Source organism: Dermatophagoides farinae, chromosome 8, assembly GCF_024713945.1.
Source record: "Dermatophagoides farinae isolate YC_2012a chromosome 8, ASM2471394v1, whole genome shotgun sequence".
In the NCBI taxonomy this organism is placed as follows: Eukaryota; Metazoa; Arthropoda; class Arachnida; order Sarcoptiformes; family Pyroglyphidae; genus Dermatophagoides; species Dermatophagoides farinae.
Window position 1 is genome coordinate 2,425,329 of NC_134684.1, and position 26,663 is coordinate 2,451,991.

Sequence of the window (26,663 nt, forward strand, 5' to 3'; positions counted from 1 at the left end):
AATTGAAAAAAAATTCCTATGAATTAATCATTTATTTCAATACAAATATAGAAAAAGTTAAAAAAATTTCTGAAAAAACAATCTTCAATAAGTTATGATAAAATTTCAAAAAAAAAAAACATTAATCCCGATGAAACCTTGCGATATATTCCACAATGTTATTTGTCTTGTTCATTGTTACAATTTTGTCTGTCCAACAAATAAAAATTTCTGGAATTTTCTTTTGAAATATTCGTTTAACATTTTCACAACTTTGACGATTTTCTGAAAATAAATTAACAATGAATCTATGAGATCAATATATTCGAAAATTATATCAATCTTACGTTGAAACCAAAATTCTCGCAAATTATTTAAATGATAAACATTATTCGGAAATATGGTTATTTCGTTATTATCCAGATGTAGATGTGTCAAAGAAGATGGTAGTTTCCAATTAGCTGGCAACCATCTCAGTTGATTATAACTCAAATCAAGTGAACGAAATTCTTTGGAATCAGCTGGAAAAAAATTTACATTATCAATGCTTGTCAGTTGATTATGTGCCAACGAAAGCATCCGAAGATTTGCCACATTTTTCAATAGATCTACACCGGCCAATGATTTTATATTGCAACGAATCATATTTAATGTTTTTAATTTGGAATATACTTCGAATGGTTGATTGAATATGAGAAAATGATACGGTGGTTGTAATCGATCATCATCAATCAATTGATATGAATCCAAATGAATCATTTCAAGATGATTCCATGATGATTGTATAAAGTACAATAATTGTCGATACATTCGAACGTTTGATATAACCAATTGATGGATATACAAATTTTTATGCTGACTGGCAAATTGATAGGAATTCATATCAATATTTGAAATTTCTAGCCAATTTATTTCCAATGAATCATGCTGGAATATCAATTCAGGATTCAAACTTCTTATGATGAATTGATCGACAAATATTTTTCCATCATTAATTTTTTCAATCAATTGATTTAAATGTTGTTGATCGTTATGATTATTAGCATCATCTGTTTGTTTACCATCACAGCAAACTGATTTTTTTTTGGCCATTATAATTAGATATAATAATAATAAAAAGATGCCTAATGAATATACTTACGGAAATCAATACGTTGTCGAGCATCTTCGGGTACATTAAAATCATACGAATGAGCTTTACAATTGCATGATGATCCTATGATTGATTCACATTCAGAATAATATGTTAAAATGATCCAAATAAAAATTTGTATAAACATCATCATCATTATCAATACAAAATCATCATCATCATCATCAATATTAATTGTACATTCGTATTACCAATATCGAAACGAAATAATAATTGTCGAGCCAAGTTAAACATAAACATAAATTGATTAATTAATGACAATTATAATTGTATGTGTGTGTGTGTGTATGTGATAAAATGATTATTCAAGTACATAATTGAGCAGATCGAATCATCACATTATTAAAGTGGAGAATGGCTATGCAATTTTTTTTTTAAATAAAATGCTTGTTGTAATTTTTCTCCATCTAATCATTACAATGCAATCGAGTGTCCGTGGTAACCATTCGATGAGTGGTAGTCGTTTTTTTTTGTTGCTGTTTTTTTTTCCATCTAATCATTACAATGCAATCGAGTGTCCGTGGTAACCATTCGATGAGTGGTAGTCGTTTTTTTTTGTTGCTGTTTTTTTTTGCCATCAATCATTTTTTCAAATTCCTTAAATTCCATGAATGACATTGGTAAACATTTACAATTCAAATAAACTAAAAAGTAATCTTTATTATATGGGCATAGATTTTTAATAATAGGGCAAAAATTCGATGAATACAAATAAACTAAAAAGTAATCTTTATTATATGGGCATAGATTTTTAATAATAGGACAAAAATTTGATGAATAAGAAATAACAATAAAGAATTTATATTATAGTTAAATTTTAACAAAAAAAAACTTTTATGAATATCACAGATTTTATTCATATTGGTTCGGAATTATTCACTTTTTTTTCATGTTTAACATTCTGTTTCCACTTTGAATGCAACTTCTGGACTAGATGGTGGTTCTGGACTAGTAGCCATTGATCGTCTTGACAATATGGGTGGTGTCACTCGTGATGATGTTGGTAAACTTGAAACAATCGATGCACGACGACCAATACTAACAACGGAAAATCTACGAGGTGCTATGGTTCTCAATTCTCCATCATTATCATCGTCATCTTGATTCTATTTGAGAAATAATAAATTCATAAAAACAGATCATTTAGATAGATAAAATTTTACCTCTATATTGATGACGATATTGCTAACATGACCATAATCAGCCAATGATTTACGTCGACGCATTTCGTACAATATAGTTGTGAATTCTTCTTTTAATTCTTCACAACGTTGAACAACTCCAGGATCACCCATTTCATATGCTCCGGATAATTGATTAAGTTCATCTTGAATTTCATGAAGTTTATCGGAAAGATCGACAGACCCAGCAATAGCCGGAACTTCAATTAGTGAAGTAGCTTGTTGATTACCATATAATTGTTGCTGTTGAGCAGCCAGTTGATCACCAAGAAACATCGGACGTTTTGTACGTTTTGATTCACCAGGTACACGTCGTTTTGATAACAATTCATGAAGAGTATCAATTTGACCACAAAAATGACGCATCAATTCCTTTGAATTGGTAATCAATTTTGAACTGGTTGCAATTGATATGTAAATATTTTGATCATAACTGAATATATTATATACAAGCGAACAGTATGAAGGCGGTGATAAAAAATAAAACACTTTATTTAAACGATGTGATCCAATACTTAACGCAGTCTCTGGACCCGTCATATTCGACATGTAAACCGAAGAATTTCGATTGACCAAATTCATTAACACACGATATATACTCTGTGGCAGGAATCGACTCAATAAATAATGTGAACCATACATTACTGCCGTATCGGCCGAAGTTTTGAGCTCTTCCATCAGATGACGTACTTCCCACAATCGAGGAATAGCACCCTCTGTATTTGTTGGTATGGGTGATGAAGCTAGAAAAAAAAATCATAACATTAGATATAAAAGTAAGTCATTCATATAGAATACAATTACTTAAAACATAATTAACTCCAGTTAAGCTTGCTTCGATTGGCGTCTGTGGTTTGATATCGACCGGAATAGAAATCGTTAAATCCGGTGGATTAATAATATTAGTTTTGGTTGTAAGATATGAACGTATAGAACCGGCAATACAGGCTAATAGAACATCGTTGAGAGTGCTGTCGATTGATGAAAAAATGATCAATCGTTAAGGTAATCACCATAATCATTGTTTACTTACCTTCTGGTCACTTGTTTGATTCTGTAAATCTTTGGTAAATCTAATGCTGACCAATGTATTGATTTAATTTCTTTAGCTTTGGTTAAATAGTTGTGATGACGACGAGTGAACGCCCACATAATCCAAAGAAAAAATGTTAATGGTCCAACAATGATTGCACGTAAAATATTAATAGACAAAGTGGCCGAGCCAAAACGAGCTTTTTGAGCCGAACACATGGGTACTGAATCGCAAAGATAATGAGTTAAAATAGATACTAAGCCAGATTGTGAAAGGGTTTGATGAACACGAATAATGAGAATAACTTGATCACAATAGGAAGCAAGTGAATAACGGATTTGCCATAATGGCTTGTCCATCGGTAATGATTGACCCATAAAGGCCATTAATCTTTTGCGCAATGATCGTTTACAATCGATAGGTTCATCTTCGATAACATGGTCATCAAAATTATTCAATTCTGGTTCATATTTCCAATATTGTGAACCACATAATCCACGACGAATGAGACGTGATTTAAAACGGGCAAGTTCTGGCTTTGTTAGCAATCGTGTGGCAATAACATCACGAAGTTGTTGTATGGACAAACCTTTGTCCAGATACATTAGGCAATGGGTGATATGTCCCTTTTGAAGCCAAAATGAATCAACTGATGAAATTGGCTCTTGATCGGTAATCGATGTGAATAATGTACATTGAAAAATTCGCTTTATAAAGATGAATATTGGCAATAATATCAACAAAAACAGTACTGTTGGCGCACCGGTTAACAATGCCAATATGGTGAAAAAAATTGTCAGCAAAAATATGCCAACTATTGAACGATCCAATGGATGTATCAAAGTTTTTAGCTATTTTTAGCCAAACAAATAAGAAACAAAAAAGAACCATTAAAAGTATTAGCCATACAAAATCAATAGGTTTCTATGGGTCAGCAAAAATTTTTAATAATTACTGAATTGGCAGTTTTCATTCAAAATGTTACCTTTTTTGATTTTAGACCACCATTTGGTTTTTTTGGTATGTATGTCAATGGTCGTTTGATGTTGTGATTGTTGACGTTGTGAATTAGATTGTTGTGTGGCTAATAAACTTGAATTACAACTGGTTGGATCCGATGTTGATGATGCAATCGAAGAAGCTCGTGATTGATGTTCCGTATGATGATGATGATGATTTGGATGTATATTTGTTGTGGTTGCTGATATTGGAGGAGCTGGAATGGTTTCCAATGAAACAGCAACAGAATTTTTTGTTCGAAATGAAAATCGAAATCTTCGTCGTTTAGAATCACGATGACGACGTTTTTTATGATGATGATGATGATGATGATGATAGGCTCGGGCCGTATCAACTGATTGTGAATGAATAGCACATCCATGATGATGATGATGATGATGGGTAAAAACAGCTGTCGATGAACCTTGTACTGGATGGACAGGATCATGATCAACATCAACATCAACATCAACATCATCAACGACCACAGGATATTCATAATGTTGATGATGATGATGAAGAGGTAGTTTAAAACTATTGGGCGGTGGAGGAGGCGTTGGAACTGGTGTATCACTTTCATTTAGAATTTGATGACTATTATTATGTAAATTATTGGTTTCATGTGTATGATAATGGCTATTCACTGGTGATGTTGATGATGATGATTGTTGTTGTTGTTGTTGTTGATGTGTACTGGTTAGAATTAATTTTTGAGCATGGCTCGTATCAATACTGAGCTGTGGAAATTTTCTCACCGCACTTGTCGGTGTTATCATCGTTGGTGTTGTTCGTACAGATGGCTGTGGTGATCGACATGGTGATGGTAATTCTTTTTGTTGATGGATCAATGTTGATTCTTCATCAAGACCAACTAACATTAAATTAGATCTGGATGATGATGATTGTTTACGTTTCGGTTGTGATGATGACGATGATGATGATGATGATGATGAATGTGATTGCATCATCATCGTTTTTTTTCACTTTTATTGAATTTCAAATAAAAAAAAAATTATATTCCACACTCCAGATAGATTGGAATAATAATAAAAAATAATGATCACTGAATTATAATCGATAATATTTGATCATTGTTATGGTAGAATATTTGGCATTTTGGTTTTTTTTTGTTGTTGTTAATATTGCAATAATTGACAATTTATTCTTATTATTATCATCATCATCATTATTTTTATTAAGTAATAGTGGATTTATATTCTTCATTCGTGAACATTATTTTCAAACAAAGTAAAAAAATAATGTTTTTTGTGTATGAGATGAATGTGTCAGCCGTTATTGTCATTGATATATATATATATACAATTGAATTGAACAATAAAATTGTAATCGATCGATTTTGTTCCGCTTTTTTTTTGGCCCATTCAAAATTGTTTGTGCTATTATTATTATTATTTGCCAATAGCCAAGCCCAAACAATGATGATGATGATGATGATGGAATCATAAAGAGAAACGAAGAGAAAGTGTCATGAAAAAACTACTCATTCAATGATTATGGCCACGAGAGCGACGATATTTTCTTCTGGATTCTGGTTCTTTTTTCTTTTCTTTTCGTTTTTTATGAAATTTGTTTGTAATGAACTTTGAGAAAGTTTTTAAGCTCGAAACACACGAGAGAAAAAAATGTGAACCAATGAAGAGGAAAAAAATTGCTGATGATCGATTAATAAATTACACGCGCGCGCACACACACACACACATCATTGTATTAATTAAACTTCAATGAAACAAAATCAAATTGAATTCCATATGGCCAGACCAATTGAAAAAGGTCACTGTGTGTGTGGTGGATGATTGAATTTCATGATTCAATTCTGCAAAAATTGAAATGAAATGAAATATTAATATTTAACTCAAACTAATTAATAATAAGTGCATAAGGATCTAATTAATCTATATGGATAGGTCTAAAGAATTTTTTTTTTGTTTTGTTTCAAATTTTCATTTCCAATTATTGTTCAAAATTCACTCAACAAAAATCAACATGAAATATTGACTAAACAATAGAAATTTTTTCAATACAAAATTTCATTCAAATTCTGAAACAAATTCCATAAGAATAACCAATGAATGAATGAATGAATGAATGAATTAAATATAATTGAAAAGTTCTAGTTGGCCAGATTTTTTTTTGTTGAAAAAAGTATTATTAATAAAAACTTTTCATATCACAAAGTGAGAATACAGAAGAAAAAAAAAGATTATTATTAGTTCGTTGAAAATATCGTTGAATTTTGTATTTAAAAATTGTGATGAAAAAAAAATGAAAGATTTAATTTTTGTTTTGTTTTTCATATTTGATTCTTGTCATTCTTGTTTGTTTTTGTTTTTCATTCATTTCAATGATCAGGATTATTCTTGAAATAATCATCATGATGATCATTATGATGGTTTTGGTTAGGAATTTTTTTTTTCATTTTCATTTTCATTTTCAATTTATTACTTGAAAACAAATCAAATGTCATACATAGAGTTAAGTAGTTATATTTTTCCGCCAAAATGATGTGGATCAAGTAATGCACTCATATCAATGTTGTAATTCTTCATTATAACTTGGCTCAAAGTGGATGGAAATGAAAATGAAAATGAAAATGTTTTTTCTTTATTTTTTCATTTTCATCTAATAAATAATTCAACATGCCAGACAACTGGAAAAAAATGAACCGATGTTTTTTTTCATCATCATCATCATCTCATCTCCTTGTAAAATGGTTGGATATTCATTGAAAAATTACGAATTTTGTTTACTTACAAACCGAACTCAAACACACACACACACAATCTGCATACTTTCTTTGGGGATTTTCTTTTACATTCCCATTTCATGATGTTATTAATATTGAATTTATTTCTGGCCAAAATAATGAAAAAAAAGGAAAAAAATTAAAAAAATAAAAACATACATCCATGCAACAAAAAAAAGAAACAAAATCCCAAAACACTAATAATACTGACGGATAAGAATTGAAATCATGAATTATCAAGAATTTCATTTCATTCAATTTCAAATTAAAATCGGTTGGTTGATAAAGTCTCTGTGTTTTTTTTTCTTTCTTTCTTTATTTCTTGTTGTTGATAAATTATTGAATATAAAAAAAAAACATTGTGCTGTTGTGCATATTGTATAACAGTATGATGTGATGGTCTTTATAATGGTTAAAATAAAAGTACGATACGATAACAGCACAAATATTGCATTTAGAAGTTTCAACGAATGTTATGTCATAATTTTTTTTTCATTGAAAAAAGAACCGAATAACATTTAACAAGAATTTAAATTTAATCGAAACAAAAAAAAAGATTCGGTAGATGGGTTTTTTTCTTTGAAAAAAAAATCGAATAACAAAATCATCAAACACATCAAATATCATAAAGAGAGAAAATTTAATTCAATTTTATCACGGCAAAAGAAAGGTTGCCTCTTTTATGTTGTTTCAAAATTCGTTGACACACACACACACACACTATGAGCAAACATTATGATAAAAAAAGATGAAAATATAAAGAAAATTTATATTTCAAATTGTGACAAAAACATACCAACCATATCAAACAGGCTATAAAACAAAGAAAATACGAAATACCGGTTTGAACGAGATTTTTTTTCAATATATAAACACCCGACTTTTTTTTCTGTCATTTACAAACACCAAACACCCGGATATAATTCCTTTATTATTTTGAGCCCATAATATCCAACGATGTGTATAAAGATTCGGACATACATGAAAAATAAAGAAAAAAAAAATCTTATCTTACCTCCCACTCGTATAATTTAGCATTGGCTGTGTGTGTGTGTGTGTGTTTTTGTTTCATCTGACATATTATATTATACCCGATGCATCGTTTTACTCATTTTTTTTTTTTTTTTTGGTTTCATTCATTCATTCATTCATTCCCATTTTCCATCAATTCCCATGACATTTATCTTTGAATCAGTTTATTATCATTTTTTTTCTTTGGAACATACTGACATATTTGATGTGTTTATACGTTTTTCATTCATTTATTTTGTTGATTACATTGAAATGGATAGTTAATGTGAATGTTTGTGTTTGTTACTGTCCAGTAAATAAAAAAAAAATTAATTATTAATTATATATCACAACAGTTATATACAAATGATGATATTGATATTGATATTCTTTTTTTTCTTTGTTTCTGCAAAGTTTTTTTTTATCTGACCGGAATTCTTTAAGAATTCAACATAACTATGGGCAGAAAGAAATTTTTTTCTGTTATTCCGATGATTGGAGATCTGTTGTTGTTGTCCATAAATGTCCGAATAAATTGAACCCGACAAATAGATTAATTAAATGAGAAAAAAAATGAATGTATGTAATCCATGTCTATGCGGGTATTATAAGTTATTAGATTAAACAGATGGATATGTTTAATTTACACGATAATATCCCGAATCATATATTTTATGATGATTCATTATAATTGACCAGTCGTCATTTCAAATCTTGATAATGATCATCAAGTTTAATTGACCATGACCAAAAAAAAAAAAAAAATGATGATGGAAGAAAGAAAAAATTTTCTCCACTCACTCTTGCACTCTCATATTACTATGAAATATTTGTAATCATAAAAACATAATAATTTGAATTGATCTAATGAAAGTTATAGCCTGATGAATGTTTCTAATAATTGATTGGAATACTAAAATTATCAGTATCCATTGATTAGCCTGTGATCTATGATTAGGCTTTATTTTATACATCAATTGATCTGATTATCATTGTATTCATTTTCTCATCGATAGAGATCAATGGATAGGAACAATAAACAAAACAAAAAAAATTTATATTCATAGACACAACATTGATTTAATTTTATCTTCTCATTGAATTTTGATGTGATAATTATTGCTATATTTGATTTCGACGAAAAAAAAACGATTTGATTTGTCGACATTCATATTATTATTCAAACGAACGATGATCTTGATCTATATTTAATCAACATGTGATTGATTGATCGATGAATGGTATAATAATAACATTGAGTGGTACAATGAACTTTGATGAAATGAAATGAAAAAAAAAAAAAAATGTTCACCTGGTTAACTATTACATATTCGGGTGATTTTGATTATTTAAATGTAAATTTTCATCAATCATCATCATTCAATGAATTGAATAGACGACAGACATTTTGTTTTATTGTGTGAAGAAAATATTTGTCAATTTATATATAGACTTCTTTTTTTTTTGGATAAACAGGTACAATTTTTGACAAATGTGGTGCAAGTGAAAAATTTTTTCTTCTTCTTCATAGTGACAGATTTACATAGCTACAAAAATCCAATATATATATGAAATGAATGAAGAAACGATGTGTGTTGAAATTAATTTTATTTACACACACACACAAACACATTACTAAAAAGTAAGTGAAAAAGTAATAAAAAAAAATTTTTTTTTTTTTGGTAAATTTTTACCAAATAAATTATCAATATGCAAATTATATTCTGATGATGAAAATGTGTGGGATTCTCCATGAGAGTTGTATGCATGGAATGATGGATAACATCTGTCAACAGAATTTTTCGTTTTTTTTCTTCACCTACAACTTTATTTGTATGGGTTTTTTTTTGGTTGAAAATTTAACCAAGTAGGTAGGTAGGTAGGTAGGTAGTGATGATTTGAGTTTTGGATTGTCATTTTTATTTGACTTGAAATGACAATCTCAATCAAGTGTAGAGATAAAAAAAAAAATTTTTTTTTAATGTCATTTATTCACTTATATCTATGGTATTTTTAGACATTTATAACGATATTGTTTATCTAAGAATCGATAAGATAAAGTAATGTGGAACTAAGAAACTGAAACATTTTTTACTTTGCGTGATATATCAAGTTTTTTTTGTTTTGTTTTGTTTTGAAGAGTTTTTTTTTCCATTTGTTTATTTATCTGTTTGATGACTATTTAGATCAATCTTTCTGTTGTTACCATTTTATACGGAATCATCGACAGCAGTAGCGGCAATTTTTTATTTTTATTCTATGCTTGATACATATATGCGTCAGATGTGATTGTGATTGTGTTGAAAATTTTTTTTTCTTTTCAATTTTTTTTATTATTCTAGACATGGAAATTCGTGAAAAAAGTTTTTTTTTGTTTTGTTTTGTTCTTCTGTAAAGTCAATCACAACAAATTCACATCAGAGATAATTAGTTTATGCACAAAACATGCATACAAAATCAAAAAAAAAAGTTTCATAATTTATGAATTCCAAAATTAGAAACAAACAACCAACCAACCAACCATCTCTTTTGCTTTATTTTTGTTTCAAGAATTTTGTTGCTATGCAAGAAAAAAATTTTTTTCATAAATACCTGATACACTACAATGATGATGATGATGGTTATGTTTTTTGATATTATTTCTTTTTCAACAAAAAAAAAACAAAAGAATCGGCTCTCTCTCAAAAAAAAATCCACACATTTAAAATCACAGCAAAATTGTTCAAACAAAATCAAAGATAACAGAATAATAAAGTGAAGAAAACAGACACACACACACAAACACAGAATTATTCTTTTTTTTCAAATACCAGAACTGGACCACACATTATATTATTATTATTACAGTATAAATTAATGGATGAATAAAAAAAATTCCATGCATTCATGATCGCGGTCTGTTTTCGGTTGATTTTTGCTTGTTTTTTTTCTTCTTCTTCACTGATTTGTTAGCTGTTATGGATTTTGTTGTTGTTTTTGGATGTTGACGGATAATGGTAGTGATGATTTTATATATTCTTCTACTAATGGGAAATTTTTTTTTTCTTCACAATTCTCAAATAGAAAATATTTCACATATAAAAAGGAAATTATTAAATTTTTTTTTTCTACTCTCAATCATCATCAAATATTGAATGTTGAATGTTTAGCTACCAATTTCAATTTGATGTATGCCGTATGGTGGTTAAATGGACACTAATACTTAGACAATCAAAGAACAACAACAACCACCACCACCACCACCAACGACTAAAACTATGATCGGAATCAATCGTATATATACAGAATACATATAGTGAATAGAAATAGATCAAAAAGAGCTCATCAAAACAATAGATTCTTTAGATTCCATCTGGTTCTTGGATGTTTGCTACTACTTAACTACTACTGAACACTTACGCCGATGCAGACAAACACACACTAACACACACTCACACAAAAGATTTGGAACCTAATGGGAAACCAAAAGAAACATACTCAGTTGGTGGCTGTGGCTGTGGCGGCGGTGGCGGTGGCGGTGATGAGGATGTTGATGGCGATGACGAACATCGAATCGTTGGTAATGATGGACCAAATGAAATTCTATCCCACCCGTTGTAAAATTTAAAGAGTCGACTCTGAAAACACAATTATTACTATTATTATTATACCTAAATACAGAAAAAAAAAATGAAACTTCTTTGGATCCTGTGTGTACAAATGTATACAATATCAGAATATATTGAAGATATATACACACACACATAAAGAATTGTTTCCGAAAATAACGAAAAAAAAAACGAAGAAGTGGCTGTGTTATTACTATAACATTGCAGCAACATTGAGCATCCGAATATTTCATCGATATTAAATCAAGGAATAAAATTCCAAAAAAAAAAACAGCAAATTCTCACCATTACTAACTGAATGTGATAACATAAAAAAAAATACGACAGATCAGCATAATACAAATACACGATATAATTTTATACATTCAATTCATTCGGGAAGGATCAATTCTGGTTGACCGAATTTTTTTTCCCGTCAATGGTTGAATTTTAATTTTAACTTTTTTTTCATATATATATATTGGTTTTTCATAGCAACAAAAGCAAAAGCAAAAAAAAAATTTTTGATTTTCTTTTTGTCATTCTTTCTGTTTTCAAATATATAGATCGAATAATAAAAATGTTGATATAATCAAAACAAGTAAAATGTCAAATTGGTGAATAAATTTCAAATGAAAATCATATTGAAAATTTGGTTAGAAAAAGAATTCCATCATCATCATTTTTTTCAATGGAAATAAAATGAAAATCAAAATTTTTTTTCTTCTTCTTTTTACAAATGTTGATGATCGACAGTTGCCATTTGAAAAAAAATTGTGGAATTTATTTATGAATGTCCATATGTGTATGTGTGTATATGTAAATCTGTTTATAGTGATAATATTCCTAAAATTTGATAAATAGCAGTCAGTTATAGACTGTTATAGTTGTTGCAATCAATCTCTAATGTTGTTGATGATGATGAAATGGCAGCAAGTCAATTTATATTATTATTGGACAGCAAAAAAAAAAAGAAAAAGAAAAAGAATGGCAAATTTTATTTTCCCATTCAACCAATATTTGACAGGAACAATATTTTTCTCCGGTTACCACCACCACCTTCAACGAATATATTTTTTTTCATTTTCATTTTCATTCATTACAGATTTATTCTTTGTGAATATATTTTTATTTCACGCCTTAAGAATTTTACCATGGAGAATGCATTCCAATAAAACGAATGATGATGATGATGATGACTACACTACTGAAAGATTGACAACAAACAATGTTGAAACGAGAATCGAATATAAATCAAAATCATCATCATACCAACAACAACAACAACAACAACAACAACAACAGCGACGGCAGCAGCAAAACAAAACGGAAAACATACTAGAGAGAGTGTTTCAAGTTTCGAAAAAAAAGAAACATAAAAAAATGTTTTGATCATGGATTTTTTTCTTTTCACAACAACAACAACAACAATATGCATTTAATATTGATTGTTCATTATGTAAATGAAAACAATTATTTCTTCACATCATCATGTTGCCATTGGCATAAAAATTAGAATTCAAACCAAATGATAATTGGCAGAAAAAGAAAAACACATTAATAATTTGACAATTAAAATGAAATTATTATTAGAATGAATAATTTTACGAATGAATGAATGAATGTCATCATTTTTCAACATTTTCTAATAATTAATTTCTTGGAACAATCAAAATTTTTTTTCCCCGTTCACACGTTTGACACATTGAATGAAAATTTGAAAATGAAAAAAACGTCTTTTTTCCCCCGCCTCCACTGCATAGTTGAACGAGTGCATCATCATCATTATCATCATGTTGTTCTAGGCCCATTTCTTTGAGTGAAAGAGAAGAAAAGTTTCCATTTGTGTATTGGTAAAGAATTGATAAAAAAAAAATTTAAATTTTAAATAATTCAAAACATAAATTTGTTTCTTTTCTACTTCAATTCTCAATATGAGTGTGTCTGTGTGTGTGTCGGTGTGTATGTGTTAATAATGGGCAAATTTTTTTTTTTTTTTTTGTAGCCTCAAGATGAATGATGATGATGATGATGATGATGAAAAATTTGGTTCTCATTTTTTTTTCTTTTGAATCATAATTTGTTCTTCTTCACAATGTGTAATGAAACCATAGAAATTGAAAAATTTGTCTTCAAGTTTATCGATTACTCTCGCTCTCTCACTCTCAGGAATCATTTTACAGTTTTTTTTTTGTTTTTGTTTTTGTTGAACACTTTAACCATGATGGAAAAGATCGAAAGAATATGGCCATTTTTTTGATAAATACTAAGGAATTTAATAATAACCAAAAGAACAGAGACATTAAAAACGAAATGAATGGATCAAAAAAAAAAAAATTTCTTTTCGAATTGATTCTAAAGCATTGTATTCAAGCTGTTGTTGTTGTCACGATCACGATTGCATATTATCTCTCTTTCTCTCTCTCTCTCTCTCATTATGTAGTAAAAACAGTGTTTGTCAATTCCAATTATTTTATACAACTACATCATCATCATCATCGCTATTTTTTTTTGGTGAACCATTTATTCATGTTTGGGTGTGTGTACTCGTGGGAGTATTTGTTTATCAGTATTTTTTTGCCATACAACCAATTATTCATGTTTTCATATATATATATTAATTTTAATGACAAGTTTTGGTTTGTTTTATCTATCCATTTGAATCGATTCTATTACATATTATATTCATAGCATAAATATATTCTGTCGATAAATGTTTTATTAATGATAATGAATCAAAATCAATTTGTTTCATTTTAATGGATTTTATTTTCTTTCTTTCTAATATATTAGTTTTTTATTCACTTTAAATTATAATCATTTCCATTTACGAACTGAACGAATAAATAATAATAATAAACATGTTTATGACGGCTAATTTTATGATTCTTGTTTGTTTTATATAAATTTTTTATATATATACACACACAGATTCTATGATGCTAATTTAGAATTTTTTTTTTGTGTCTAGAATTCTGTGTGGGTGTGTTTGTTTGTCTGTTGTACACAGTAGTATCGTTGACAAAAAAAAAATCTTGACATTGCGCAAATTATCATTCTGATTTTGTTGTTGTTGTTGTTGTTGTTGTTGCTGATAGTAGAGAATTCAATCCAATTTGTGTTTATAGCCGGAAAAAAAATTTCAAGAATTCAACAAATATACAATATATACACACACACATATGTAACATTCAGACAATTGTTTAAAATTTTTCATTGTCATTGACAAAGTGTTGACAAATTTTATATTCATTGACCTAATCACAGATACAAATACATATATTGTAAATGTAAACAATATTTGATAAATTGAAATTCTAACAGAATAGAAAAAATTCTTTTTTTTTCCTTGTTTCAAGAATAATTTGAAATCAGTTTAGATTTGCGTGCTGTGTGTGTGTGTGTATGAAAAGCATCCATTAAAGAAAATGAAATGAAAACAAAAACTTTCTTTCCGCTAATTCTGCTTGAAATTAGTAGTAGTGATTGTGTTGATTGTGTAACGAATTTTTTATTCTTTATTTGTACATTCTAGTCACATTCTAACAACCGAAAGAATGGCATGCAATCTTTTTATTCTTTTCCTTTTTTTTATATTTATTCTTCATCACTTCTTCCTAATAATATCATCATCATGCTTATTATTATTGTTGTCGTTTCAACTCGTTAACGATTGGACAATAACCAATGTTGTTGTTGTTGTTGTTGTTGTTATTCATGTTGAACAACAAATACTTTTTTTTATATAGAATTAAAAGACCAGAGAAAAAAAATAGTATGAGAATAGAGAGATAGAATCATCTTTTCAAGATGAAAACGAATATTCTGAATCTCAAATCTAGAATTCAGAATCGTCAACGGAATTTTTTTTTTCGTTATTGTTGAATTGTTGAATTGTCTTTTCGACTATTTGCTCATGGTGTGGGTGTGTATGCATGTTTCTGTGTGAATTTGAATGTGAATGAATGAATGAATGAATGAATGAATTGGTACATTTGGTAACCATTTTGGACATCATTACATTTTATATTATGTGAGCATTGTTCGCGAACAATTGGACATTACACGACAGAATGAGAAGGAATCAACGAACGGGAAATTTTTTTTTTTGAAATGCATCAGATTATTATTATATACAGAAATGTATGATTTTTTTTCCTTTGTTCGAATTTGAAAATACTAAATCTATTCACATTTATCTCATGTAATTGAATCCATGATTTGATTTGATTTTTTTTTTTTTTTGGTCATTCAAAATAAAAAGAAAAAGATAAAAATGAGATGAAATGAAAAAAAAAATTGATTTTCATGGTCAATCGATCGATGGATAGAATGGCTTAGATGGATATGATGCACGAATTCAAATATTTCGAGAAAAAAAAGAAGAATTGATTAGTGGCCATATACATAACTTCAATGGTATTTTTAAATTGAATTCCACTTCAGTTTACATTCATTTTTATTGTGAAATTTTTTTTTTGTAAGGTAAAATTGAAATAAATTTGAACACACGAAAACGATGATAACAACAATTTGCTAGAAACTTTTTTTCCAATGAATTGAATTCCAATGGATTCGGCATTAGATTTACATGATAATTTTATTCTGATTTAGATTTTAGATGGTGAGAAATCAAAAAAAAAAATTTTTTTTCCTATTAAAATCTTTCAATTCCATTGAATTCGAACAGAAAAAAATGGTAGAATAGAATTTACATTACAAAGCATATTTGATACCGGAAACCAGAATGTTGGTTTTATTTTTGAAAGTGGCACATATTGTTATTTCATCATCATTTGACTCATATTCGGAACTGAAAATCAAGATATATGATGATTATCGAAAAAAAAATTAACATCAAAAATGCAAGGACAACCAGTTTTTTGTTTCTCATTTACCTGATTTCTTTGGCTGTTCTATTTGCCACCATTTATAATTAATCAGGATTACATTAGACCAATTACATCAGCAGAAACAAAAAAAAGAAACTTTTCTAAATGACTTTCAAATCAGTTTCCTTTCATTTTTTTTTTGGTGTTTGGTCCCTTCTCTTCTTTTTCCATACATACGCTATATTTGAATTTTGTAGACGTGATCAAACAACATTCATTGGGAATAACCTAGGGATTGCCATCATCAACGTGAATGTATGTTTGACAAAAAAAAACATTCTCAGACTATGGATGCAGGTGAGATGATGATTTGGGCTATTTGAATTTTATGTGTGTGTGTGTGTACAAACCGTGCATGAACTTTTTTCCTGTTTTTTTTTTTTTTTTTTTTGTCCTATCCATTAGACAAAAAAAAAATAATCAGATTTTATTTGGTCTGACCTTGTTCATTTCCCTTTAAAATTCAATGAGCCAAGCCTATTCGTGTGTGTGTGTATGTAGATTGGAATTGGGACATGGTGATAAAATGATAATAATAATTCAATGCCAAGTCATCAACATTAACATTTTTTTTTCTTTTTTTTTTTTTTGGTTGGTTGGTTGAAAGTTTGATGATGATGATGATGATGATGATGATGATCATTTTTTTTTTTATTTCAAAGTCCATTCTGTCCAAAGTTTGGTATCCAAAATAAAAAAAATGATTAAATTCACTTATGTCATCCATTCAAGAAGAATATTCTGCTTGTCAAAACAAACAAACTAAAAAAAAAAAAAATGTTATCGACAATGTCAAAAAAGTTTCAAACGTATAATTTATTATTATTTGATTGACAATATTATCACCGCCACCGCCATCACCACTACTACCACCACCACCACCACCACCACCAAATGACCAGAATGTATGCCGGAAAGCAACTATTAGAAAATCATTTTAAACACACACACACATACACCCATTTACGAACAGATGTTGGCAATCAATTATATTGTCACATCCGAAAACCAACACATACACACACACACACACACACATAAAAATTGAACAAATCAATCAATCTGACTAACACACATATATATGTGGCACACAGGCAGGCAGGCAACAAGCGAAAAAAAAATTTCTTTTCATACATTTTTGAATTAGTTGTATATATTTATTGTATTAATACATTGCCAGGTAAATTGTGTGGCTTCACAAAACCACTTGTTTGTGTTGAACCTCTACCTTGTTGGTGTGTTCATATGTATGTATGGGAGGTGGGGGGTATCACGTATATATCTCAATTGAAAATCAAAGATTTTGATCTCTCTCTCTCTCTCTCTTTCATTTATTGGATTTCTCTTCATTTCAAACATTCAATGTTTTTTTTCTGGTCATTTTTTTTCTTATTTCTCAGATTTATGAACCACCACCATCACCACCACCACCACCACAATAGCTTACAACCACAATCGATAACAGCATCAAGCAAACAAACAGCTAAGGCCATTCGAAATCATTATAAAATTCAGCAAGCTAAAAAAGCAAATTGATCTTGGATGGTTTGGCGTTTTTTTTGTTTTGTTTTGTTTTCATTGATCGTCATAACAATGGCATTCGAATGATGATGATGATGATGATCAACAAATAAATAAAAATCGCAAGTCAGCCAGCTGTTTTTTTTTTTTTTTTTTTTGATATTCTAGATATCGATCTTTTTCAACTCAATGTTTGTCATATCGATTTGATCAAAAAAAAACATATTAATGGGTTAGCAGCAGCATTCATATGATGATCATGCTGCGCGCGAACAACAACATATTGCCGGCCAATTATTCTTTCCATCCAGTTTCTATCTCTGTATATATGTGTGTTTGATGTGAGTGATATGAAACACATTGTGTGCATATATGCTTTATATGTTGCCGCCACAAATGCACAACAACAACAAAAGAAAAAAAAATGTCCCTTGGGTCTTCAAAAACAATAACGACAAAAATTTACTAATTAAGTGTGTGTTTCTAATATAATAATTATAATTATTATTATTATAATCACAGCAACAAGTCAATGAACTACATTGGAAAAGGTAAGTTTGTTTTTATAACATTTAAAAAAAAAATTCATTAATTCATCATTCCATTGGGGGTGATCCAGAAAGATTTGCTTTTTATTGGACAAAAAATTTGTCATAAGAATTTTGACAATAAACGTAACTGTGTAACAACATATTGTACCATTATCGTGAATGAAACGTGAAAAAAAAGATTCTAAATAACAACATTCCACACACACACGCACACACACACATTGAATTCCTATATGCATCATTGACCATGATGAACTAAACAATATAGAAAAAAAAATTGTTATGGTATGAATTTTCCTGAGAATCAATGAAAAAACAATCATGAATTACAATTTCATTATTGGCCCTTGAATTTTATTTTTTTTTTTTTTGTTATTCAATGATTCAGTTCCTGGGAATTCATCAAGAGCATTTTGTTTTGATTCATCAGAACAAAATATCACATATCACACACACACACACAAACGAACGAAATATAGTGTGATGAGAACATTTGACCGCGATATATTAGTTTCTTTTTTTTTGTAGATAAAAATGGTAGACATTTGATATGTGAAAAAGATTTTTGTTCTTCACGAATTTTTTAATTTTTTTTTCACATCAAAATAAAAATCCGATTGGATATTTTCTGGTTGATGATGATGATGATGATGAAATTGATGATTAGTTTTATCAATATGTAGTTTCTTTTAATTTCTTCTTTTTTTTTTTTTTTTTTTTTTGTTGGATGAAAATATTTGATCTCCGATTCATTGATCCTTTACATATGAATTGGAATTGGAATTTGATTCTAATTATCATCATCATCATCATCATTATACTTATCACGTTGCTTGGTTGATTTCGAATGATCAATTGGTTGGTTCTGGGGATTTTTTTTTTTTTTTTGATTATCTTTTCATTCAACTAAATAAAAACTCGATCACATTTACTGTACATTCATCATTGAAAATCTTTGCTATCCAGAAAAAAAATGCCCACTGAGAGATATTTTTTTTTTCGTTTCTTTATCATCATCATCAAATCTGAACAATTATTTCTGACAAATAGATATGATCTTCAAACGATTCAAATATAATATGTTGATCAATAATCGTTGTATATTTATTCAGTATGCAGTAGCCATAAATGATGACGATGATGATGATGATGATGATGATGACCACTACGGAAGTCATCTTTAATAAAAAAAAAATTGGCAATCGAAATATGTGTATTTTTCATTTTGCAAAAAAAAATTATCATCGTAAATCGTTGGTCAATTGTTGAATCGACATGGTCAAAAAAAAATAAAATAAAATAAAAACAATTGATCCATCGATCATCAAATCCGAATGTCAATGAAGAACAAAAGATAATTTTCGATCATATTGTGGCCACACGTTTATCAATCAACAACAATCTAATCAATCATTTGATCATCATCATCATCATTTTTTTTGTTTATTTCTATTACAACTTCCATATACGATTATGAATGATTTGACCATCTGTTTGATCACCAATTACATATGAATTTGTTTTTCTAAAATGTTGGCCATGGCCAAAGATGCCCTGATGAATTTGATCATCTTTTTTCATTCGATATATGACATTCAATGATGATGATTTTCATTACAAAACAGGTACTGGTGGAAAAAATTATCATAGATCAACGATTCACAAATGGTATGTGTCAATAATGATTGGTATTATACATGCATATAATCATCTTATCATCATTTCATTTTATTTTTCCATTCCTTCAATGATGATGCCTATGTTGATATTCATTTCACTTTTTTTTCTTCTTCTTCTTCTTCTTTTACAGACATCAACGTATAATATTCAATGATGATCAAAATATCATCATTTGACGTATCAAATATATTACAAAAATATCCAAAACAATTTTCAAGATCATCATCATCATCATCATTTCAAGATTAACTTTCACTTTGAAATGAATATTTATGATATACAAATGCGAAGAAAACAATGGTAGTAGTAGTAGTCTAAATTATCTTCGTGGTCATCATCATCAAATGAACATTCGTAACGTCCGTAAAATTTTTTTTTTTACACATTTCACAACTACAATACAATTTTAAAAACTAACTAAATGATCATCATAATCATAATTATTATTGTCTATGATGCATTCATTTTCATTTTCAATCATTCTCTATGTTGTTGTCAATATAAAAAAAAATCAAGGATAATTTTTCATACCATAGTAACAACAGTGAAAGAGGCCAATCGGTATTATTATATTTTTTTTTATTCATTCAGATTCAATTTTACGTATACGTATTGTTTCTGTAATCGCGTATTCCATTTTCAACAATTCATTTGATTTTTTTTAAATTTTATTCTTAGACGTAGAAAATGAGCAAAAACAAGAGAAAAAACTTTAAAATGATGATATAAATTTTAAAAAAAACGCCAACACTGACAACAACAACAACAACAACAACTGAGAATGCAATCAATGATTGTTTTCTCAGTTTTTTTTTTTTGTTCATTCATTGTCCTTAAATCATAAGAAGATTATCGTTTTATATAGTAAAACTTTTGATGAATTTATACCATTTCGCTTTTGTTGATTCTATCAAAGTTTATTTTTTCTTAGTTATATTATATTATTCTGATGTGTATATGAATGTATGAATGGTCACTACCCTCGACATTTATTTCGAAATCAAGAATCGAAAGTTTTTTTTTTACTTTTGATGGATATTTGGACAGTTGGCGTTGGCCAAACAGCATATATATAGTTAATAATAATAATAATGATGTTCATCATCAACATCAAGGCCATAAAAGGCTCTTTTGAATCTTTTTTGTTGTTGTTGTCGTTGCTGTTTGTTGCCAATTATAGCCATTCATAGAAAGATAGTTTTTTTTAATGATGATGAAAGTCTAGTATTTTTTTTTTACTGATCTGTTAAACGGAAAATGAAATCATATGAATAGTATAAACCTACCCCTACTACCACCACCACCAATGCCATCACCACTCCTCAACTTTTGAATTGGATTTATATATGTGAAACAATACTCTACCATCATTATCCATCATAAATCTTGAATCTAATCACCGATTTTCTATTTTCTATTTTTTTTTATATATTAGAAAGACAAAAAAAGATCATCATCATCATCATTTGTAGAAATATAATGAAAAACAATAAATTTTTATAATGATGATCCATATGAAAAATCATTGGACCATTCGATAGTTGTCGTTTTTTTTGTGTGTGTGTGTATGTTTGAATGTTAAGTAAATTGTGAAACACTTATTCAATAGGAAAATAGATGATGAATATAATGGTTTGATAATAAAGTTTTCTCTTTATTTATTAACATTGTAATGTGTATATACAGATGTAGCTGAATATTTCTTGGTTAAATATATCAATATATATATATATAAATGTTTATGTTGTGTAAACTTTGTCTTCCATCATCATCATCGTCATCATCATTTGGATCAACTATCATATAGTGAATATTCATTGTTGAATCTGAAACTTTATGATGGAAACATGATGATGATGATGATGAGATACACTTTTTTTCCAACGAAAAAAGAAAACATCTTTCTCATGAATAAACAAACAATTCCAGTGTATATTTTGGAATTTATAAATATTCTTTTATATACATTGGACTAAAACACATATTTATCAAAATATTTGAGTAAAAAAAAAGAAAAAAAGTTTCAGGAACAATATTACATTTGAGAGCTTTGGATACAACAGTGACAACAACAACAACAACAACAATGATTCAAAGCTAACCCAAATATTTAGATGAATGAATGTGTAAAGATATTTTAAGAATTATTTCTTTGATGACATTTACTATCAAATTCTGTTTATGTTTGTGTTGTATCTATCCATACAATCAATCCGAATCGACAAATTCATCATTTGTTCTATTACATTGACAATTGACAAACCTTGAATTCTATCGGGATGGTTATTATTTTCCAGTAGCAAATCTTGTGTTTATCATTTCTCTTCGATTCACCTAAATATAATAATGATCATTCTCTTTTTTTTTCGTGATTTTTCTATTTTATTTTTTTTTCTCTTTTTTTTCTAGTTTTTCTTCATTCATTCATTCATTCATTCATTGTATGTTTTGTTATCCAACTAAATGAAATTTTCGTCATCTTTGTTGTCTCTTCTGTCTTTCTTTTTTTTTTTTGTTCGAATTGAACGATATTATCTTACTCTCTCTTGCCTTTCTTCAAAATTACTTCATGCAGCAGTATGGTTTATCCATTCATGTAAGTGTGTCTGTATGTGTGTTCATTCTCTTTTTCTGTTATTGTCACTAACTAACTAACTAACCAAAACAAGCTTTCCCATTGCGCCAGCTATCCATCCATCCATCCATCTATCCATAGTTACGAATCAACAGTAGTAGTTCATTGGGATGAAATGGTGGTCCTACACCCAAATGAAGAAAAAAAAACATCCAAAAAAACGATGAAGAAAAAAAATTGTGGCTTGTCTAACTTCGACATCAAAACCCAAACGGGCAAACAACATCATTTACCATCCACATCATTGAATATTTGGTGAATGAAATTGTGAATATGTTTGTGTGTGTTCGTATGTTTGATGTTTGAATAACAACAATCAAAAAGAGAAAGTATTTTTTCTTTCTAATTATATTAGCTGAGATTTCACATCGTATAGTATAGTATATTTGAAGATTTTCATTCGTATATATGGTTAACACAAGAGTGAGAGAAAACTAAATGAGAGTTCAAAGTACGCCCGGATAACATCATCATCGTCATCATCATCACACATATGCTACGATCATTCAACAAGAAACTCTGAACAACGACGACGACGACAACAACAACAATAACAACAACTATGGTTAGTGTCCGTATATTTGTTGCTAATATAAGTGATGTGTGTGTTATGTATGATGTTTGTATTTGAATCAAAAAAAGTGCGGAAAAGAATGATGATGATGATGATGATAATAACCCGACGCACGCGGATATGATCACCATCCTGAAGATGATGATGATATTTTTGAAATAATTTCATCTAAATCATCATCCATTTTGGGTATATATAGTCATCATATAAATTTTTTTTCAGATAGATATATTCTGTTATATCTGTTGTATGTGTTTTTGTGTGTCTGTTTATGTGTGTGTTCCATTTGGAACATTCATTCATTTCAACTAAAATTGTAGTTTCCATGTGGCCATATAGTTTATATCATTGCCTCTTCCACAACATTTTTGGTTTCCCAAAAGTCGACCGACAACGACCCTATTTCATGTTCCATGTTTATTTGGGTGTATATATGTGTGTGTGTGTGTGTGTGGGTGTAAGTGGTATTTCTATGTGGTGAAACAACAAAAGATACACATGTTTTTATAGCGACATATACAACAGCCAGTAAAAAAAAAATCAATTAAAAAATAGAAACGAAAACAAAAATATTTCTGGAAATATTTTAAATGTTTCAAAAGAAAGTTTTCGGAAAAACCATGTTCCAGAAACAATAACAATAATAAACAACAACAACAACAACAATGAAACATTCATTCATAAACACATAAAAACGATCATTATTATTATTATTATGAAAACCGCCCAAATCACCAAGACTACGGCCAAGATTTGATCATATTTTTTTTTTTTGTTGCCGATTACTGAATATAATTTGAACTTGTGAAAAAAAAATAAATGATACACGTTTCATCAATCTTTTTCTTTTCATATGTTTTTTTTTCTATTTAATTTCTTTTTTTCCAGTTAGTTTCAGAACTGATTCATCCATCCAATCCATCCATCCATTCATTCATCATCATCATCAACAACAACATCGTCAAATAGTAAAAAAAAAAGAATTATTTGTTGTTGTTGTTCGTAGTCCATATCCGCTCCAAACAAAAAAAAACAACAACAACAATAATTTATTGCTCCAATTTTCTTTTCTTTTTTTCATTCCATAATTTTTTTTTCGAGTTTTAATGCAATAATTTTGTGTCTGTTTCGTGTACATGTAATTTTTTTTTCACATATATTTTGGTGTCGGTTGGAAATTTTGTTTCATATTACCAAACTGAATGTTTTGATCCAAAAAAAACGAAAACGAAAGAAAGAAAAAAAGAAACGGCGGCCATGTATTATCATCATCATCATATGTATAATAATAATCATTGGTGATTCGAAATCTTTATCTCCACCCAAAAAATATTTTTTTTTTTGTATGTTTATGTTTATGTCTGCTTTTTGTGTGTGTGTTTGTGTTTTTGTGTTAATCAAATGATTCATTGCCTCATATTGGAACACATACATTACGTCAAATAATAACCCGACATTTTACCATATAATCGATTGATTGGAAAAGTTTTCGAAAAGTTTTTCTTTTGGTAAGTTTTCCAATTTTTTTTCTTTAATATTTATTATCTGATGATTGATAACAAGTTACAGACACATACAAAATTGACAAAACACAAAAAGCTTTTGTATATAAGAATGTGTGTGTGTGTGTGTGTGTGGTACACAAAAGATGATGTAATTAAAAATTATTAGGGCATATAGGAAGAAATAAAAAAAAAGAACAACGACAAAAAAGAAAATTTTTTTTTTTATTATTCTTTTGTGAAATTTTTTCTTCTTCTTCTTCTTCTTCCACTTCTTTAGAGTTCAATGTGAAGAGAAAAAAAAATTTTCTTTACATTGAAATATATTTCAACAATCATGAACAAATCAGCCAGATATACAACCAGCTTTCTCACTCTCTCACTCACTATTTTTTGCCATCCAATGTATTATGTGATGGTGTCATTTTGCATCATCGACACAATGGCAATGTTGTATAATTCTAGTACATAGCACACCCCCCCCCCCACAAAAAAAATGAAAAATAAAACATCTGGTGTTATATTTTTCGATTTCGAATTTGTTCGTTGTATCGAATATTTATTGAACAATCTAATAGTTTGAGCCCATGGCCTAACCATATAGGCTCTCCACACATAAATCTGCTCGTTTTATATGTCGTTTAGATTTGGTTTTTCTAGTTTTTTTTTCTATTTAGCTGTGTAACCGGAACCACAATTGTATTATGGCTGGGCAAAATCTAATCCAACTTTATGGGATAGAAATTTTATATGAAAAATTATCTCTTATCCACCACCACCACCATCATTCTTATAATGTGTAGATTAGATGTGTTTGTAGCCAAAAAAAAAAAATGAAAAAAAAACAAAAGACATTGGAATGAGTTAAGAATCTAGCCACTAAACAAAGACAATGATGGACATTACGATGAAAGTTTCAATTTTTTTATTTTCAATATTAGATAATGAATGTTGTCGATATAAGTAAGTAAATCTTGTTCAAAGAATTGAAACTCTATGTCTAATATATCTGTTATATTTGTATTGTATGGGGATTTAATTCAATGAAAGAAACAAAATGAAATGAAAATGAAAAACAAACACCAACAACGATTGCTTTAAATCTTTGCAACGAAGAATGAAATAAACATTTAACGAACAAAGAAAATGAAAATAAGAATCTTGTTTTATCATTTTAATCTGTAGCAATCTGACTGTGTGTTTCTTTTTTTTTTTTTTGCTTTCTTTCTCTTGATGGTAGTTGGCAACGATTTATTCTGTTCTTTTATTCTCATTGTTTAGATTTGTTACTATTTTTTGTTTTTTCATTATTTTTTTCTGGTTCTGGTCATTTTTTTTTGTTTGTGGTTGTGTGTGTTATATATATAACACAAGTATATTAACCGGAAATACAAAAAGACAGATTCATTGATTCATTGGTACAATAAACAATAAAGCTAAAGCTAGAATATTCTATGTGCGTCTGTTTGTTTTGGTTTAATAGAATCTTGAATGGAATCAGATTGAAATATTTCTATATCACTTTCACACCAATACGTACATGCTAATAGCATGGATTGGAAAAAAAGGGTTCAATGTCCATATATTCATCCATTCTATAC

The 26,663-nt window shown here is 28.7% G+C and overlaps 3 protein-coding genes across 6 annotated transcripts in view; 1 reads left to right on the plus strand and 2 right to left on the minus strand.

The window, feature by feature from the left end:
• Positions 1 to 17: 17 nt before the first annotated feature.
• Positions 18 to 1,547, minus strand: LOC124495708 (uncharacterized). Its single transcript, XM_047059136.2, has 3 exons — positions 1,121 to 1,547; positions 327 to 1,052; positions 18 to 264 (listed from the first exon to the last, which is right to left on the minus strand). The coding sequence occupies exons 1-3, from the start codon at positions 1,266 to 1,268 to the stop codon at positions 122 to 124; spliced, it is 1,017 nt and encodes a 338-aa protein (XP_046915092.2). The 5' UTR covers positions 1,269 to 1,547; the 3' UTR covers positions 18 to 121.
• Positions 1,548 to 1,840: 293 nt separating this feature from the next.
• LOC124495973 (uncharacterized) lies at positions 1,841 to 11,329 on the minus strand. Its single transcript, XM_075733714.1, is given in 8 exon segments — positions 1,841 to 2,238; positions 2,296 to 3,056; positions 3,118 to 3,284; positions 3,347 to 4,197; positions 4,332 to 4,358; positions 4,360 to 4,957; positions 5,048 to 6,179; positions 10,713 to 11,329. Coding segments are annotated over 7 exon segments (2,886 nt in total). The 5' UTR covers positions 5,317 to 6,179; positions 10,713 to 11,329; the 3' UTR covers positions 1,841 to 2,025.
• Positions 11,330 to 18,133: 6,804 nt separating this feature from the next.
• Positions 18,134 to 26,663, plus strand: part of LOC124495842 (uncharacterized) — a 29,853-nt gene continuing 21,323 nt past the window's right edge. The window contains exons 1-3 of one of the 4 annotated variants that reach the window (XM_075733716.1): positions 18,134 to 18,671; positions 22,761 to 22,947; positions 23,021 to 23,551. The gene's annotated coding sequence lies outside the window, so the exon portion shown is untranslated. Of the gene's footprint in view, positions 18,672 to 22,760; positions 22,948 to 23,020; positions 23,552 to 24,196; positions 25,069 to 26,663 lie in introns of those variants that run through there. The other 3 variants (XM_075733718.1, XM_075733717.1, XM_075733715.1) reach the window with 3 other exon arrangements.

Coding starts and splice junctions, on each gene's coding strand:
- LOC124495708 (XM_047059136.2), bottom strand. CDS start 1,268: ATGATGATGATGTTTATACAAATTTTTATTTGGATCATTTTAACATAT. Junction 1,053..1,120: donor TCGACAACGTATTGATTTCC/GTAAGTATATTC, acceptor AAAAAAAATCAG/TTTGCTGTGATGGTAAACAA. Junction 265..326: donor GCGAGAATTTTGGTTTCAAC/GTAAGATTGATA, acceptor ATTTATTTTCAG/AAAATCGTCAAAGTTGTGAA.